The 15,322-nt window shown below is 43.8% G+C and overlaps 1 protein-coding gene across 2 annotated transcripts in view; it reads left to right on the forward strand.

Annotated features, from left to right (window-relative positions):
• Positions 1-15,322, forward strand: part of SELENOI (selenoprotein I) — a 60,240-nt gene that overhangs the window by 39,463 nt on the left and 5,455 nt on the right. For both annotated transcript variants that reach the window (XM_060250668.1, XM_060250677.1), the window contains exons 4-8: positions 4,035-4,109; positions 4,753-5,015; positions 9,211-9,319; positions 12,387-12,435; positions 13,561-13,741. In XM_060250668.1, coding sequence (XP_060106651.1) covers positions 4,035-4,109; positions 4,753-5,015; positions 9,211-9,319; positions 12,387-12,435; positions 13,561-13,741 — 677 coding nt within the window. The remainder of the gene's footprint in view (positions 1-4,034; positions 4,110-4,752; positions 5,016-9,210; positions 9,320-12,386; positions 12,436-13,560; positions 13,742-15,322) is intronic.

Here is a 15,322-nt window from a genome sequence, read left to right on the forward strand (position 1 = left end):
CCCCAGGAAAGTTGTCTTTGGGTGGTGCCCACAGGTCCCGTACCTTGATATGTTCTCTTCCTTAACTCTTGATGGTGTCATTATGTTGGGAATCTAGTGGCAGCAGCGTGTTCGTTTCCTAAGTGATAAACTCCAAAAATATGCTTTGGATTGTGACACATAAGGAACTGTCAATTTGGCGAGATGGCATTTCATGAATAGGTGACAATTGATCTGACTTTGAACAATCTGGAATGCGGTCATAAACCCGCATCAAGTACAGTTCTGCTGACCTTTCCTTTAAGCCAGAGCCTTGTAGTCCCTTTTTCTCCTTGCATTCTGTATCACTGTCAGAGATGCATCTTTCCCTGCCCCTTCTTGTTTCCTTGCTTTTCATATTGCCATCCTCATCCTCTGTGAACCTAACCTTGACAGTTACATTATTGCTTGGCTTTGTTTCATTTTCAGGTAATATATTCCAGGACGGTATAATACTCTCAAAAATCATTGAGAGAGATTGCAGGAAGTTTCTGCTGAAGAATCTAAGATCATGGCCAGGATATTCATATTTATTTTCTGAGAATGTCTAAGGGTCAGGAATTATTTAGAGAAAGGGTCAGTCAACCAGACTGGTGCATCAGCAGAAACTGGCAACAGGTACTTCCCTGGCCATTGCTGCAAAGAATCTGTGAGCACCTCCAAGCTGCAAACCTGATTTTTAGGGGTGGGAAGATTGCATCCCCCATCCAAAGCACAGTGTAACTTGGTTCCTGGATTAGCTGAAGCAACAACCGAGAGACCCTTAGGTGGATTAATTTTTTTGTTTTTCGCCACATCCAGTCCATTACTGCTTCCAGGCACAAGCTCCCTAGAATTTGTTGGGCAAGAAAGATAGGGCCAAGTGTCGCCTGCTCAAATGATCTCCCTTGATTCCTTCACATGGAAGTTAAACAGTAAAGGGATAAGTAACTTTCAAAAACTGTAAACAATGAGTACCTTGATGGTGACACTTGTATGGGGCTGGGAGGGAAGAACAATCTCAGTTTTTAAGCTATGAGCATCTGATCTCAAAGATTTCAGGTTTTCACAGCTGGTAACATCATTAGGGTTTGTAGAATCTTTCGGGATCAGAGCATCTGATCTGTTTAGATGTTAAAATAACATCATGACTTTAGCACCAAACTAACTTTGATTGTTTTTAATTACAAAATGAGTAATTTTATAGAATGTATAATTTATAATATGTATTGTTTTAATTGTTGGTAGTGAATTTATGCTGTGAGCCACCCTGAGCCTGCTTCGGTGGGGAGGGCGGGATATAAATCAAATCAAATAAAAATAAATAAATAAAATAAATAAATACCTGGGTCTTTCCCCCCAGCCTTGGTTCCTTAGCTCAAAGGAAGCAGATTTCAAGGGAAGACATGGATGAGTCCAGTTTCTCCTTCCTTGACTGTATTCCCGGGTAAAGGTGAAAACTTGGGTCCTAAGGAGAGTTGTGCTTATGGGAGGGGTTGTGGCTCAGTGGTGTAGCATCCAAAAGGTTCTAGGTTCAGTCCCTGGCATCTCTACCTACCAACTGATCTTTTTAGCTTAATGTGGATGATTTCAGACCCTGGAGAGCTGCTGCCAGTCTGAGTAGACAATGCTGATCATGGTGGTCTGATTCAGGATAAGGTAGCTTTATGTGTGTGTAATGGAAGGCAACTTCCCTTCTTTCTCATTGCAGTCTTTTTGATTCTCCCCCCACCCCCCAAAAAATCATGCTCCTTGGTTTCTAGGCCTGAAGGAAAGCGGAGGTGGGGGGTGAAAGTCTGCAGCAGGAAGGGTATTGCAATAATGTAATTTCCTCCTCCACAAATGGAGACCTGTTCCCTCAGAACAGCTGCTGCTGCACCAAGGATACACCATCCAAGCCAGTGCCTTCAGCACTAGGCAGTGTTTGCATCCTGTGAAACATGTATGTGATGGTGCAGGGTTACTCCAAAAACTTTGCTTCTGCAATATATTTTTAAAACAGGCAACTAAAAGTTCAGAGCAGATTTTTTTTTTTGCCATTGAAGAGGTAAATTCCTGATGCCTTTTGGAGATTCTTCCTCAGGAACTTTTAAAACCCAACTTCTTATGGTGAACTAGGGTGGTTGTTTCCTTACCCTGGATCAGTACATGACAGTAGTGTTGGGAGGTGGCTCCTGTGTTTTGCCAGAAGAATTTATAGATTGAGAGCCACCATGTTTTATTGGCTCAATTATCAGACTGGGGTCTGGGAGGCACTGGTTGAAATCCCTGCTCTGACACAGAAGCGTAACAGGTACCTTGGGCCAGTCACATACCCTTTGCTTAACCTGCCCCACAGGATTGTTGCTCAGGTAAAATAGAGGAAGGGAGAACAAAGTTGTAACGTTTAAATAGAAAATCCCTTGAGGAAAAATCTCAGAACAAAAGAGCACCTTCTTGTAATTGCTTACAGATTAAAAGAGTGACATGCGTCACTTGAGGAGGTAAATTCAATTAACATAGTTCTGTATTAAATGGCAGGACCTACTTATGTGCTTACAGTTACTACCTCAGGTAAGATTTCCAGCCATCAGCCCTAAACATGCATTGAACCAGGGAAATTATGCTTTTCTGCCTGCTTTAACTTCTGACAAATTACAGTAACTAGATGGGGTTGATGAGGCTGTAATATGTGTTTAGTAATCGTGTGTGTACCCCTGACCTGGATAACCCAGGCTAGCCTGATCTCATCAGATCTCAGAAGCTAAAGCAAGATTGGGCCTGGCAGGTATTTGGATGGGAAAACTCCAAGGGATACCAGGGTTGTGACACGGAGGCAGGCAATGGCAAACCACATTGGAACGTCTCTTGCCTTGAAAACAGTATGAGGGTTGCTGTAAATTAGCTGTGACTTGGTGGCAGTGTCGACCACCAATTGTGTACATGACCCCAGAGAGACTTTCAAAGATTGTGAGATCTGCACTTGGCCTTCTAGACCTACATTTCCTTGTCTTTAAAAAAGTAAAGGTAGTCCCCTGTGCAAACACTGGGTCATTGCCGAACCATGGGGTGACGTCACATCATGTTTTCTTGGCGGACTTTTACGGGTTGTTTTGCTATTGCCTTCCCCAGTCATCTACACTTTACCTCCAGCAAGCTGGGTACTCATTTTACCAACCTCAGAAGGATGGAAGACTGAGTAAACCTTGAGCCAGCTACCTGAACCCAGCTTCCACCGAGATCAAACGCAGGTCGTGAGCAGAGTTTGGACTGCAGTACTGTAGCTTACCACTCTGCGCCACGGGGCTCCTCTTCCTTGTTTTTAGCAGCCCTTAAATTCTAACCTTAAGTCAAATTCAGCTGTTGTCTGTATTTGCTGGATGCTCTTTGGAAATGTGAAGTGCCCTGAGAGGACAAGAACTTGAAGGCATTGCTTTGGCAATCCACTGTGAAGTTAAAACAGGCTAACACATTTAATACCCATCCAGTTTCCTTTGGATGCCCTCTTAGAGTGCTCAGAAGGAAGTGGGATAAGCAGTTTTCGGAAGAGAGCCACATGCACAACACTCCTTGCTCAAGTGGAAGCCCTGAAATTACTTCTAGCTAAATGGAATTGGCTGTACCTCCACTGTCTTTTCTGTCTACATGCCGAAGACTTAGCATAAGGTTTCTATTCTGGGGCAATTTTAAAAGGAGATTGGATACAGTTGTGCAAAACATCTATTGTGGATTCAGTTGCTCCATATGCACATTGCTGTCATTGCATGAATAATTGCATTGAAATACTATATTACAGGCCTTGTGCTACCACGTGTTTATTTATTTATTTGTGCAAACTGAACTGCACTAGTCTGTTCACATATCACTGGATCCAGCCTGTTGCAAGTTAAGTTCTTCTAAAGGCCACAAAGTAGGTTGGTTGAAGGCAGCTGAATGAGCTGAGTGCCAAGAGAAGAAATAGCCCCTCGTCTCAAGTGTTCTGTGCATATTTCTCCCTGTCAGCATTTGTTGTGCCATCTTGCATACTTAACTCTGTTCTCAATGTTTTCTTTCTGCAGCACCTGATCACGTGCATGTCCCAAACAAACTGTGGGTCATAGTGGGCCTTCTCAATTTCATCGCTTACACGCTAGGTAAGAGTTTACAGCTTCCTGCATGTTGCATCTATATGTAATAGATAATACGGGCAAACTCCCTGAACTTGAGTACCATATACTTTTCATGGCCTTCATTCCAAAATGCGCACTCAAGGCAGGCTTTCCTCCTTTTTCTTTGGTGTGGAGCCTGCAGCAGCTGCCGCCTCCTGTAACCAGCTTGTGCTGTGATGGGGAAGGAAATTTCTCTCTGAGGCGGAGGAGGGATGGTTCAGAAGCCAGCAAGGTTTGGTTATTTCTACATTAGGGGATTCATCATAACTGAGTATTGTCCCTCTATCTCAGACTGAAGGCAGGCACGAGGCCAGATGCTGGAAGACACCAGCACCTTATTTTGAAGTAATCTTTGGCTGTGAAAACCCTTTAGGAGGAATACTTCTGAGTCTGTTAGTGAATTCTCAGTTTCCATTATGAATTAAGTTAGAGTCAAGATGGATGACAGCAAGAGGGAATTTGACACTGAGTTTTTTTAAACAAGCATATATGTTAGCTTTGGGTTTTTCCTAGTAGTTTTCTTCTTTCAATGCCAGTTGCATCCAATCACTTGGGCTGCAAGCAGTTTTAGACTGCAGTGAATGTTAAATCATGCCTCTTCTTACACTCTTTGTATCTCCCTTCCCAGATGGCGTGGATGGGAAGCAGGCTCGCCGGACCAAGTCCAGCACCCCACTTGGCGAGCTCTTTGACCACGGCCTGGACAGCTGGGCTTGCATGTTCTTCGTGGTGACGGTTTACTCTACCTTTGGCCGGGGATCGAATGGTGTCAGCGTCTTTGTCCTCTACCTGCTCCTGTGGGTGGTTTTGTTCTCGTTTATCCTCTCCCACTGGGAGAAATACAACACAGGGATTCTCTTCCTGCCATGGGGATATGACATCAGCCAGGTGGTAAGTGTTGACTCTCTCACCCTGCGAATTTCTAAAGGAAAGCCTAGGGGAGGAACTGTAGCCCAGCATGCATGTGTATTCAAGAAGTGTGTAATTATGCCTGTCAGTGGCACAAGACTATCACCCAGTATGCATCATTTGTGAAATAGTTAAGGGCTACCCAATTTTTATATATATATATAGGTGCCTTCAAATCACAACTGACTTCTGACAACCCCAGTCAAAGATTTTCAAGACAACTGAGAAGCAGAGGCAGTTTGCCCTTGTTCTCCCTTCCAAGTACCGACCTTGCATAGTTTACAAGATCTGATGAGATCTATACCATGCCACCTTCCTCCCAAGGGCTGACTGACCAGCACTTTGATAATAACTAGATTGCAATTCTGCTGCCTGTTTAAAGCCAGCCTATTTTAAATGTGTAGACACATCCTGTCAGATTGCTGGAAAATGCATGAGCAAGGCAAGACAGTGATAGCTGCCCTGTTTCATTCCCAACTTCTGGTGATGACTTTTTTTTTTAATATGGGGGGGCTACATTTCTAATTTTCATGGCTGCATCCATTTCAGCTTGTCATGTGTTATATAGCAGTTATTAGCACCATCTTCTGTGATTGTGAGCTTTTTTGTATTTTAAAAAAGCACCTAATTTGACCCAGAGAGATTTGACCTAGATAGAACTCCAGTTTTCTGGGTTACACCTCTGAGATTGCCAGTCACAGTTGATGGTGAAACGTCAGGTCTCACAATGCCAAGACCATGGCCACACAGCCCGGAAAATCTGCAACAGCCAAAGCACCTGATTACTGTTGCAATATCTTGTGGTCCCAACCTCTTTTACAAAAGGCATGTCCAGAAATCACTGCCTGTTGTCATGTGCTGCACAACACTACAGAGCAAAAGAGAAGCGTAATGGCATAAGGGACGTCTCTCTGGGAAGCATAAGGAAACCTAGAGAAGATGTTATGCAGAGAGCCTAGTGGCAGCCCAGATCCTAAAGCTGTTTCCTGACCTGTTCAGAGAAGAGGAGTTGTTGCTATTTTTTTATGTGTTGTAATCTTTCTTAACCACCAGCTGCTTTTAGTTTGCTGAGGATTCTATATACATTACACATTGCTGTTAAATTACATGCTATTAAACTGTTGAGAGTCAGCGCATGGATGTTTAGTATCAGTGTATGTAGACAGTTGCATTCTGTTCTTGATTTGTTGCTATATTAAATTATTATTATTATAATATATATAATATATTATAATATATTATTATTATTAATATATTAAATTACCAGTGTAGTGCTATGTGGAAACAGTTGAATTGATCATTACACAATTACACTTTAATCCCCCCCACCCCGGTTTTCTCAACCCTTTTGGTTTACTCTGCCTGAGAGCCAATGTGGTGCAGTGGTTAAGACAGCAGACTCTAATCTGGAGAACCGACTTTGCTTCCTCACTCCTCCATGTGAAGCCTACTGGGTGACCTTGAACCAGTCACAGTTCTCTTTTTCAGAACTCTCTCAGTCCCACCTACCTTGCAAGGTGCCTGTTATGGGGAGAGGAAGGGAAAGTGATTGTTAACTGTTTTGAGACACTTTAGGGCAGAGAAAAACAGGGTGTAAACACCAACTCTTCTTTTTTGGTTGGGTGGGTATTTTTCCCTTTTCTTGTGTGCTCTCATCCCATGGAATAGCTTCTGACACATGACAGATGTGATTGCCCAGGAGTGCCAAGGACATTGGGAGAAGATTGTTTTCTGGATTTTGGCCATTATTAGTTTAGTCAGCTGTGGTCCTTTTCTTCCCTTCTCTTGTTTGCTTAGCAGCATTTTGCTGTAAGAAGATCTGTCTTCTGGGCTTTTGAGAGGTGTTGTGGAGCATTTTCCAACTAGTAATTATGCTGGAGCCTTTTGGAAGCCCTTTGCATTCTTACATTTGTAGCCTCTCCCAGTTAGTAGGATTTTGTTGACTGGAAACTTAATGGTTTAATGGCTGATAAGGGAACTGAACCTTGGTTTCTTGTACCTGGGCCCAGCTCCTTGTCTCCCTCTGAAGAATGTTGGCTCATAAACTGCAGGTTGACAACATTTTGGGTGTGAAGGAATTTGCCCAAAAGAGTGCTAATAAATGCAAGAAGGTGGCTTCATATACCAAAACACCAGTAAACGCTGACATTTCCAGCAGTGTAGCATAAATTTCTGCCAGTCTGTTTTTCTTTACAAGCTTCAACCAAATTCCTTCTGATTCTCAAGACTGATTATTAGTTTTGGATTATGTGATTTCCCTGCAGCACTCACTGCCAGTGTTGGATGAGCCCAAAGAGAAAAGGGGGTTTGGGCAAGTAGATGACAAGCAGCAATAGAGGAATACGTAAGTTGGTAGAGGCTGTTGTGGATTTGGAAAAAGATGTTCACAGCTTCTGGACTTGCTGTTGCTTGGTACATTTACTTCCTGCAAGAAACTTTGGACAACATCAGTCAGTTATCGCTTTTATCCTTCCAGCAACCCTATGAGAAGGATTACCAGTTTAAGGTCACCCAGGTTGCTTTGTGGCCTAGTAGGGACTTGAATCCCAACGTTCCCTGCTTAAGAACATAAGAACCACCCTGCTGGATCACACCAACGCTCCATCTAATCCAGCATCCTGTCACACACAATGGCTGACCAGTTCTTCTAGAGGGCCAACTACAGGGCAGAGAGATCGAGGCCTTCACCTTATGTTGCCTCCTGGCTCTAGATTTCAGAGGCTCTCAACATGGAGCTTCCTTTCAGTGACCATGGCTAGTAGTCACTGATAGACTCATGGAGGATAGGTCTATCTCAGGGGTGGCCAAACTGTGGTTTGGGAGCTACATGCGGCTCTTTCTCACATCTTGTGTGGCTCCTGAAGTCCCCACTGCCCCATTGGCTGGGTTGGAGATGGCATTTGTTTTTTCAAATCACTTCTCCAAACCAAGCCAGCTGGAAGCTAGGAGAATGCATTTAAAGTTATTTTTTTATTTAATCAGATCTATATCCCGCCCTTGCCTGACGGGCTGTTAAAGTTGCTTTCCTTTCTCTCTCTCTTCCTTACTGTTTTATGGCTCTCAGACATCTGATGTTCATGTCTTGTGGCTCTCAGACATCTAACACTTATTCTATGTGACTCTTACATTAAGTAGGTTTGGCCACCCCTGGCTATCTAATCCCTGTTTAAAGCTGTTTGTTCCTGTGGCCATCCCTACATCCTCCTGCAGCAAATTCCACATTTTAATCACTCCCTGTGTTTGCTGATACTGCACTTGCTCTTCAGTTATGGGTGTGCTCAAGGAAAGTGGAAGAATTGACATCCAGCAATATCATAGAAAAAGCTAGATTCCAAAAGGAATGGGACAAGATAAAAGGCTTTAAATGAACCTTAGGATTTATAAAAGGACACTTTTGCATATGCTACAAGTTATCGTGATTATCTTTGCAACTAAAGCAAGCAAAGTGCTGCTTATCCCCCCCCCCCCCACCTGTTTCAGGTGAGAGACAGGAAGGCTGTGCAAGTGACTTGACTTGGGCCACCTGGTAAGTTTGTGGCAGAGGTTGAGACTCTAACCAGGCATTTTCTGGCTTGGAGCCCTCACACTCTTGATCTTCTAATTAAACAGTTTGGTTGCATTGTGTTTTTTGTGTGAACTTTGACCACGATGGAGTCTGGATGCCAGCTGCTCCCAATGCATAACCTTGAAAGTTCAGTTGCATGTTCCTGGGAAGGGATGACCAGGAAGAAACAGTTCTTGGAGTAGAAGAAGATGAAGAAGAAGATATTGGATTTATATCCCGCCCTCCACTCCGAAGAGTCTCAGAGCGGCTCACAATCTCCTTTACCTTCCTCCCCCACAACAGACACCCTGTGAGGTGGGTGGGGCTGGAGAGGGCTCTCACAGCAGCTGCCCTTTCAAGGACAACCTCTGCCAGAGCTATGGCTGACCCAAGGCCATTCCAGCAGGTGCAAGTGGAGGAGTGGGGAATCAAACCTGGTTCTCCCAGATAAGAGTCCACACACTTAACCACTACACCAAACTGGGAGTAGTTTCTCCCTCTGCAACTGCAGGTTTCCTCATGTTGTAACGAGATATGTGTAAGAACCAGTCTAATTGTTAGGCGGTGCTGGAAAAAAGATACCTGATCAGATCAATTTCTTCAGCTGCTAATGCTCTGCAATTCTTTTTCCAGACAATTTCCATAGTGTACATAGTGACCTCGATTGTGGGAGTGGAGGCCTGGTACAAACCTTTCCTGTTTAATATCTTATATAGAGACCTATTCACTGCAATGATTATTGGTAAGGAGCTCCCTGTTGAAGCCTGCTTTTGTAATTGTCACTTTTTTACACAATCCAGTGTTTTTGTTTAATTTTTTAAAATATTTGATTATTCTTGTTTTAAAACATATCAAAAGAATTGGGTCACAGCTAAGTAGCTGCTTGTTCTAGCCTAGCCCTGTTTAAACTTACTGACTCTCTCCTGAATACAAGCATCGTGTCCAGATTGGTGGTGGAACGTGCTGTCAAGTCGCAGTCCTGTGAGGCTTTCAAGGCGAGAGACCAACAGATGTGACTTGCCATCTCTTTCCTCTGCATATCAACCCTGGACTTTCTTCATGATCTCCTATCCAAGTACTAACCAGGGCCGACACTACTTAGCTTTTGAGATCTGTCTAGAGCGAGCTAGCCTGGGCCACCTTGTGTCCAGATTACAGTAGAGCTAGACTGGAGTAAATAAGATTGTAAATAATAATAGGGTTCTTAAATGAAATGGATCAATAATATGGTTTGGGTGATTCTAAAATAATGGCTGAGATTATTGCAGACTTAGCTGTGCTTGAGATCTGAATACTCCATGATCTCTCTTTAGATTAGACTCTCCCTTCCTCTGAAAATTGAAACCATGTGGGTAACTTCAACTGTTAGACTATGGGTGCAAGAGATTTTGTTGCAGCATTTGGTAGGGCGTGTCAGCATCGAACAGGAGGGAAGGTGCTTCCAAAGACTGCGCAACTAAAAAGAAGAGAAGCCTGTTCTATTTCTGTTCTAGGCCTCTAATGATTGCAGCTGAACTCTTGTCCTAGATGTTATCTGAGCCCTAAAAACATGGACAAATCACTTAGGTGGTTCCTTTCTGGCTCATCCTGATAGGCAAATGTGCCACTAGTCACTTGCACAAGCCCTGGCTGTCTCCCTTGTTTTCTCTGACCATCACCTTCAAGCAGAAATCCTTGCAAAATGGGTACCAACCTTACTGCTGCTCATTGGGTAATGAGCTTTTGATACCCTTTAGCAATTGTTTGGACTTGCAAATGATTGCTAAAGTTTATTAGCCCAACGTTTGAAAGCAGGACTGGTTCTGGTAAATTAACATTCCTTTAATGTCAGCATTTGAGTTTGCTCCTCTTCCCATTAATGTATCTCCCCCCCCCTTCACAGTATTGCAATTGGGTTTGTGCAAGTAGTGGCAACCTCTCTGTCTTTCCTTTTGTGTTTCTGTTAACTGAGCTCTCCGAAACACTGCTCTAGGAGGAGCAGGAGAGCTTTAGGAAGAGAGGGGGAGAAATGGGTGGAAGTTCCTGCAAGTTCTTGGCCTGAACCTGATACCATCAGCATTAGAACAAGTGCATTCCAATAACACTGTGACAATGAAAACAAACTGCAAGTCAGATCATCAAAAGCACCGCAACGGTCCCCTTATTGATTTGTTGGCTTGTATCCTGCTTTCAGTGAAGTCTGAAGCCTTTCTCTGTTGAATTGCTTTTGCGCTGAAGGAAGAGCTGCTTCCATCAGAGGAAAGATCCTTAGACCAGAGGAAGGCTTCATGCTTTCCTGAGCTAAGTGTTACAATGCAAACCATTGTTCATAATAATTATAAAGTGCCTCAAGCAGGGCTTTGGGAGAGGCACTGTAGAAATGCTCTCTAGGTAAATAAATAAGCAATAGATGAGGGTTTCTTTATGATACTGAACTGGCCCGGCCTGCTTCTCTAGGCAAGGCTGCTTTCCCTTCGAACACCAGCTGAGTTGCAGAAGCCTCTGGTCCAGACCTTCCCTGTGGATCTTAGCATATTGATGATGTCATAGATTAAACTGCAGCTGGATCCTCATGTCTCCCCTTTTCTTCATACAGTGAGTCATAAGATGTGTGTACACGTCAAGTTGCCTTATACTGAATGAGATCACTGGTCTATCAAGGTCAGTATTGTCTACTGTGGCTGGCAGCGGTTTTCCAAGGTTTGAGGCTTAGGTCCTTCACGTCAGCTACTACATGATCCTTTTAACTTGGAAGTGCCAGGGACTGAATCTGGGACCTTCTGCATGCCAAGCAGATGTTCCACTACTGAGCAGCAGCTTCTCCCCAATAGGTCTGAGACATGAGCTAGCCAGAACATTAAGGCGTCGTTTGGCTTCATTGCTTTGAACATTGCTATCATGGCTCACTATTAAAAACAAGCCATTTATCACAGGAGGCAAAACAGTATCAGATTATTGCTAGCTAATTCTATCAACAACTTGCAGCACCTTTTACCCAGCCAATGTGCATCCATGTATGTGGTAGACCAGTTTTGTAACCTTTGCATGTTTTGCCTTCTAGCAAACTGAAAGACTTGAGTTTGCAGCATGTAGGGAGTAGATGGTGTTGGTGCCTTAATGGGCCCCTTATAGTCTACCAGTATCTCTGTAAAACAAAGGCTTTTTGACACAAAAATTCTGTGTGTCTGGAGTTTCCTGTTCCATATATTTTAATAAGGGTTTTGAAACTTGTCAGTTTTCTCTTGAAAGATAGCATGCTTCCCTCTCTAGAGAATAAAGTCCTGAAGAAATCATTTAAAGGCATCTTCTTGTGGATGAAAACATGGATATGCTTGTGAGTTGCAGGTTCATCCAGAGATGTCTATAAAAGTAACCAGGATTGCATAGCCAGGATAAACCTCCCAAGGGAAGGCCTTTAGAACAGGTTTTGGAGCTTACCAAGTAATCACATGGACCTAAATGTATGTTCTCCTCACATTTTTGTGCATGTTAGGTACATTTGTTCTTATGCACCTAATCTGTAGGAGTGCTTTGGAGGGACCATAGCTCCGAGGCAGAGCATGCAGAAGGTCCCAGGTTCAATTGTTGGCATTTCTAGTTAAAAGGATCAGGTAGGAGATGGTATGAGAGACCAGAGACATTGGAGAGCCACTGCCAAAGTAGACAATAATGGCTTTGATGAACAGCTTCATACATATCTCCAAAAAGTAACGTGAGGCTGCTTTTTAACTTCAGAGCAGCTGTAATGTGGAGGAGGATTGCTGATGGATTTTGCTTAAAGGAACTTAGATGCTTCTGCTGGAGTAGTAACCTGCCCTTTCTTCCCTTAGGTTGTGCACTCACTGTGACCCTTCCCATGAGCCTGCATAATTACTACAAGTAAGTGCTTTCCAAAATCAAGTGTTAGTGCTTGATATGAGCTATAGCACTGCCTGGCCATCCATCCAGTGCCTTCTTGTGAAAGACACCATGGGTATGAATCGAGGAGCTTTCCCTGAGATAAAAAGGGTGGGGAATATTGGCTGTCCACTTCTCTATTCTGTTTGGCGAACAAAGCCAACTGCTCCATTGAGGTTCATAGCTTCAGCTGTGAAAATTTGGGGTAGGGGTAGGCCTGCCTTTATTGATACTACCGGACTGCTGTTTTCAGCCCATTTTGATGACAGATCTCAGTCCTGACTGAGGCATTCAAGTGGTTGGAGATTTGTACTTGGTCCATGGAAAGCACATGCTCTGCTGCTGATCTCTATTCCACTCTCTCCCCGCCCCCCCCCATCCCCCCTTCTTCTCAGAGACACAAAGAAACACTGGACAATTCTAGGCTTGGCACTGCAAAGCTTTGTTTCCCAGTCCAAGCATGGGGGACACCTAAAGAATGGCCAGGGTGGGGAAAAGGCATTGGCTTCTATGTGGGGTCGTTTCCTTTGCTCCTGCCTGAATGCTTCAGTGTCTGCCTGGGGGTGTGGCAGAGACCTGCTGAAGTGGAGTATATAGAAGAAGGGGAAGGGTGCTGTATTTCCATTATGTCAAGGTTCAGTGCTGCCACTTGGCCCTTTAAGACAGCTTACAATACCAGTCCGTGAAAACAATCAAATTATACCACAGTTTAAATCCCAACAAGAAAATACTTGTTTTAGAATGCAACTACCTTGGTTAAAAAAAAATAGCCCTCCCATTGGCAGGTAAGTAAATCATCTTTTCCCAAATGCTATCTGAAAACACTCATCTTTCTAAAAGCCACAAGCAAACTGGGGACACATCCCTTGAAAGAGGGGAGCCACCACTAGAAGGGCCTTGCTCTCCATCACATTATTTGATAATGCATTGGTAGTATGAGTAGTATGAGCCTCTGTTCTTTCCTGGATCTGCATTTTCAAGCTGCCCTTGAAAAAGATTAAAGGCATTTCCAAAGCTGTCTAAAATTCCCTCAAATTGGTGTTTCTTGCTAGTGCTAAATATTCTTCTCACTAATAATGCCCATTTCCACCCCTTCCTGCTTTTCAGAGCTTACTCAAACAAAACGTTGAAGCATGACTCCTTTTACGAGGCGATGCTGCCTTTTCTCTCACCAGTGCTGCTCTTCATCTTGTGCACCATCTGGATCTTCCAGTCGCCATCCGACATCCTAGAGGCCCATCCTCGCCTCTTTTACTTCATGGTCGGGACAGCGTTTGCTAATATTTCGGTAAATCCTCCCCACCTGTGTTAAAACCAACACACAGGGGCAAGTAATGTTTGTTGATGTAGGGCAAGTGCCTTGATTAGTTGTCCAAATTAATTTGTGGGGCAAGAAGGGGAAAAGCCTGCACTCCAGGATGAAAATGCCCTGCCTAGAGGTAATGAAAGGGGTCCTGCACAAGTTATGCATTCCCTACATAGCTGCATCCAAGATCACACCTGTTCATGCAGCATGCATTCCACAAGTCTGGGGGATTCGTGCATGAGCTTAGAATCAAACTAAGGATTGGTAGTTTTCAACCCTTTAAAGCTATAGAGCAGTGTCCAGAATGCATAGGTGACTGTCGGTGGAAGCTCAGATTGCCGAAGTGGGCTGAGTCGGGCTTCTGGTGAGCAGTAGTTTGGGTTCTCCATATGAAGCTGATTTTATCATCAGCCCATGGGTCTGTCAAAGATGGTATTATCTACTCTGATGGTCCAAGGTCTTGGATAAACATCAGTCATATTGCCTACTACCTGATCTTTTTAACTGGAGGCATGAAGGATTGCTCTGTGGCTGAATAGCAGAGCATCTGCTTCGCATGCAGAAGGTCTCAGGTGTTCAATCCCTGGCATCTCCACTTAAAAGGATCAGGGAGGATCTGATATGAAAGACCTGGTCCTGAGATCTGCCTGTCTGAGTAGACAATACTGATCTTAACAGACCACTGGTTTGATTTAGTGTAAGTTTCATTTGTTCATGTACATGTTTCAACCTGGGATCCTTGCTTTGCAAAGGAGGTGCTCTACCACTGAGCCAACCTTTCCTGTGATTACTGCTTTCCAGTTCTGCAAGCTACTTTTAAAAAAGAGAGCGAGAAAAGTTCAGCCAAGTATATGGAGAATAGGTCTGTCAGCAGTCGTGAGCCATGATAGGTATGTGGAACCTCCATATTCAGATAGCATTTGATGCGAAATCAACAAAGGGAGAAGGTTGTTTGCCTTTGTACCCAGCTTGTGGCCTGGCTGGAAGAATTTTGGTCTCTTTTGGAAACGAGATGCTAGGTACCTAATAAGCCACCTTGGTTGATTTCATTGGTGCTGTTCCACGTCTGTCTTGAGCTTCTGTAGCGATGGAAAGTGCTGTCAAGTCACAGCCAGTGTATGGCAACCTCACAGGGTTTTCAAGGCAAGAGATGAACAGGGGTGGTTTGTCATTACCTGGCTCTGTATAGCAGCCCTGGACTTACTTGGTAATTTCCCATCCAGATACTAACTAGGGTTGACCCTGTTTAGCATCCAAGATCTCATGAGATCAGGCTAGCCTGGGCCATCCAGGTCAGGGCTGCTCTACCATAATTAGAGAAAATCCAGATTTCTTGAGTATATGATTTTAGAGCATATGAAACGGCCTTCTTCCAGGTTCAGACCTCCTGATTCATTGTTGGACTGTCAGTGGCTGTGCAGAGTCTTATGTCTTTTCCAACATCTGCAGATGATCAGGAGATGCCAGAGATTGATCTTAGTACCTTCTGCAGGCAAACCGTGTATTCTTCTACTAAGCTTTTGCCCCTCTGGATTGCTGACACCAAGTTATTCAAAATAGGCC

The sequence above is a fragment of the Heteronotia binoei genome, chromosome 1 (assembly GCF_032191835.1).
Source record: "Heteronotia binoei isolate CCM8104 ecotype False Entrance Well chromosome 1, APGP_CSIRO_Hbin_v1, whole genome shotgun sequence".
NCBI lineage: Eukaryota > Metazoa > Chordata > Lepidosauria > Squamata > Gekkonidae > Heteronotia > Heteronotia binoei.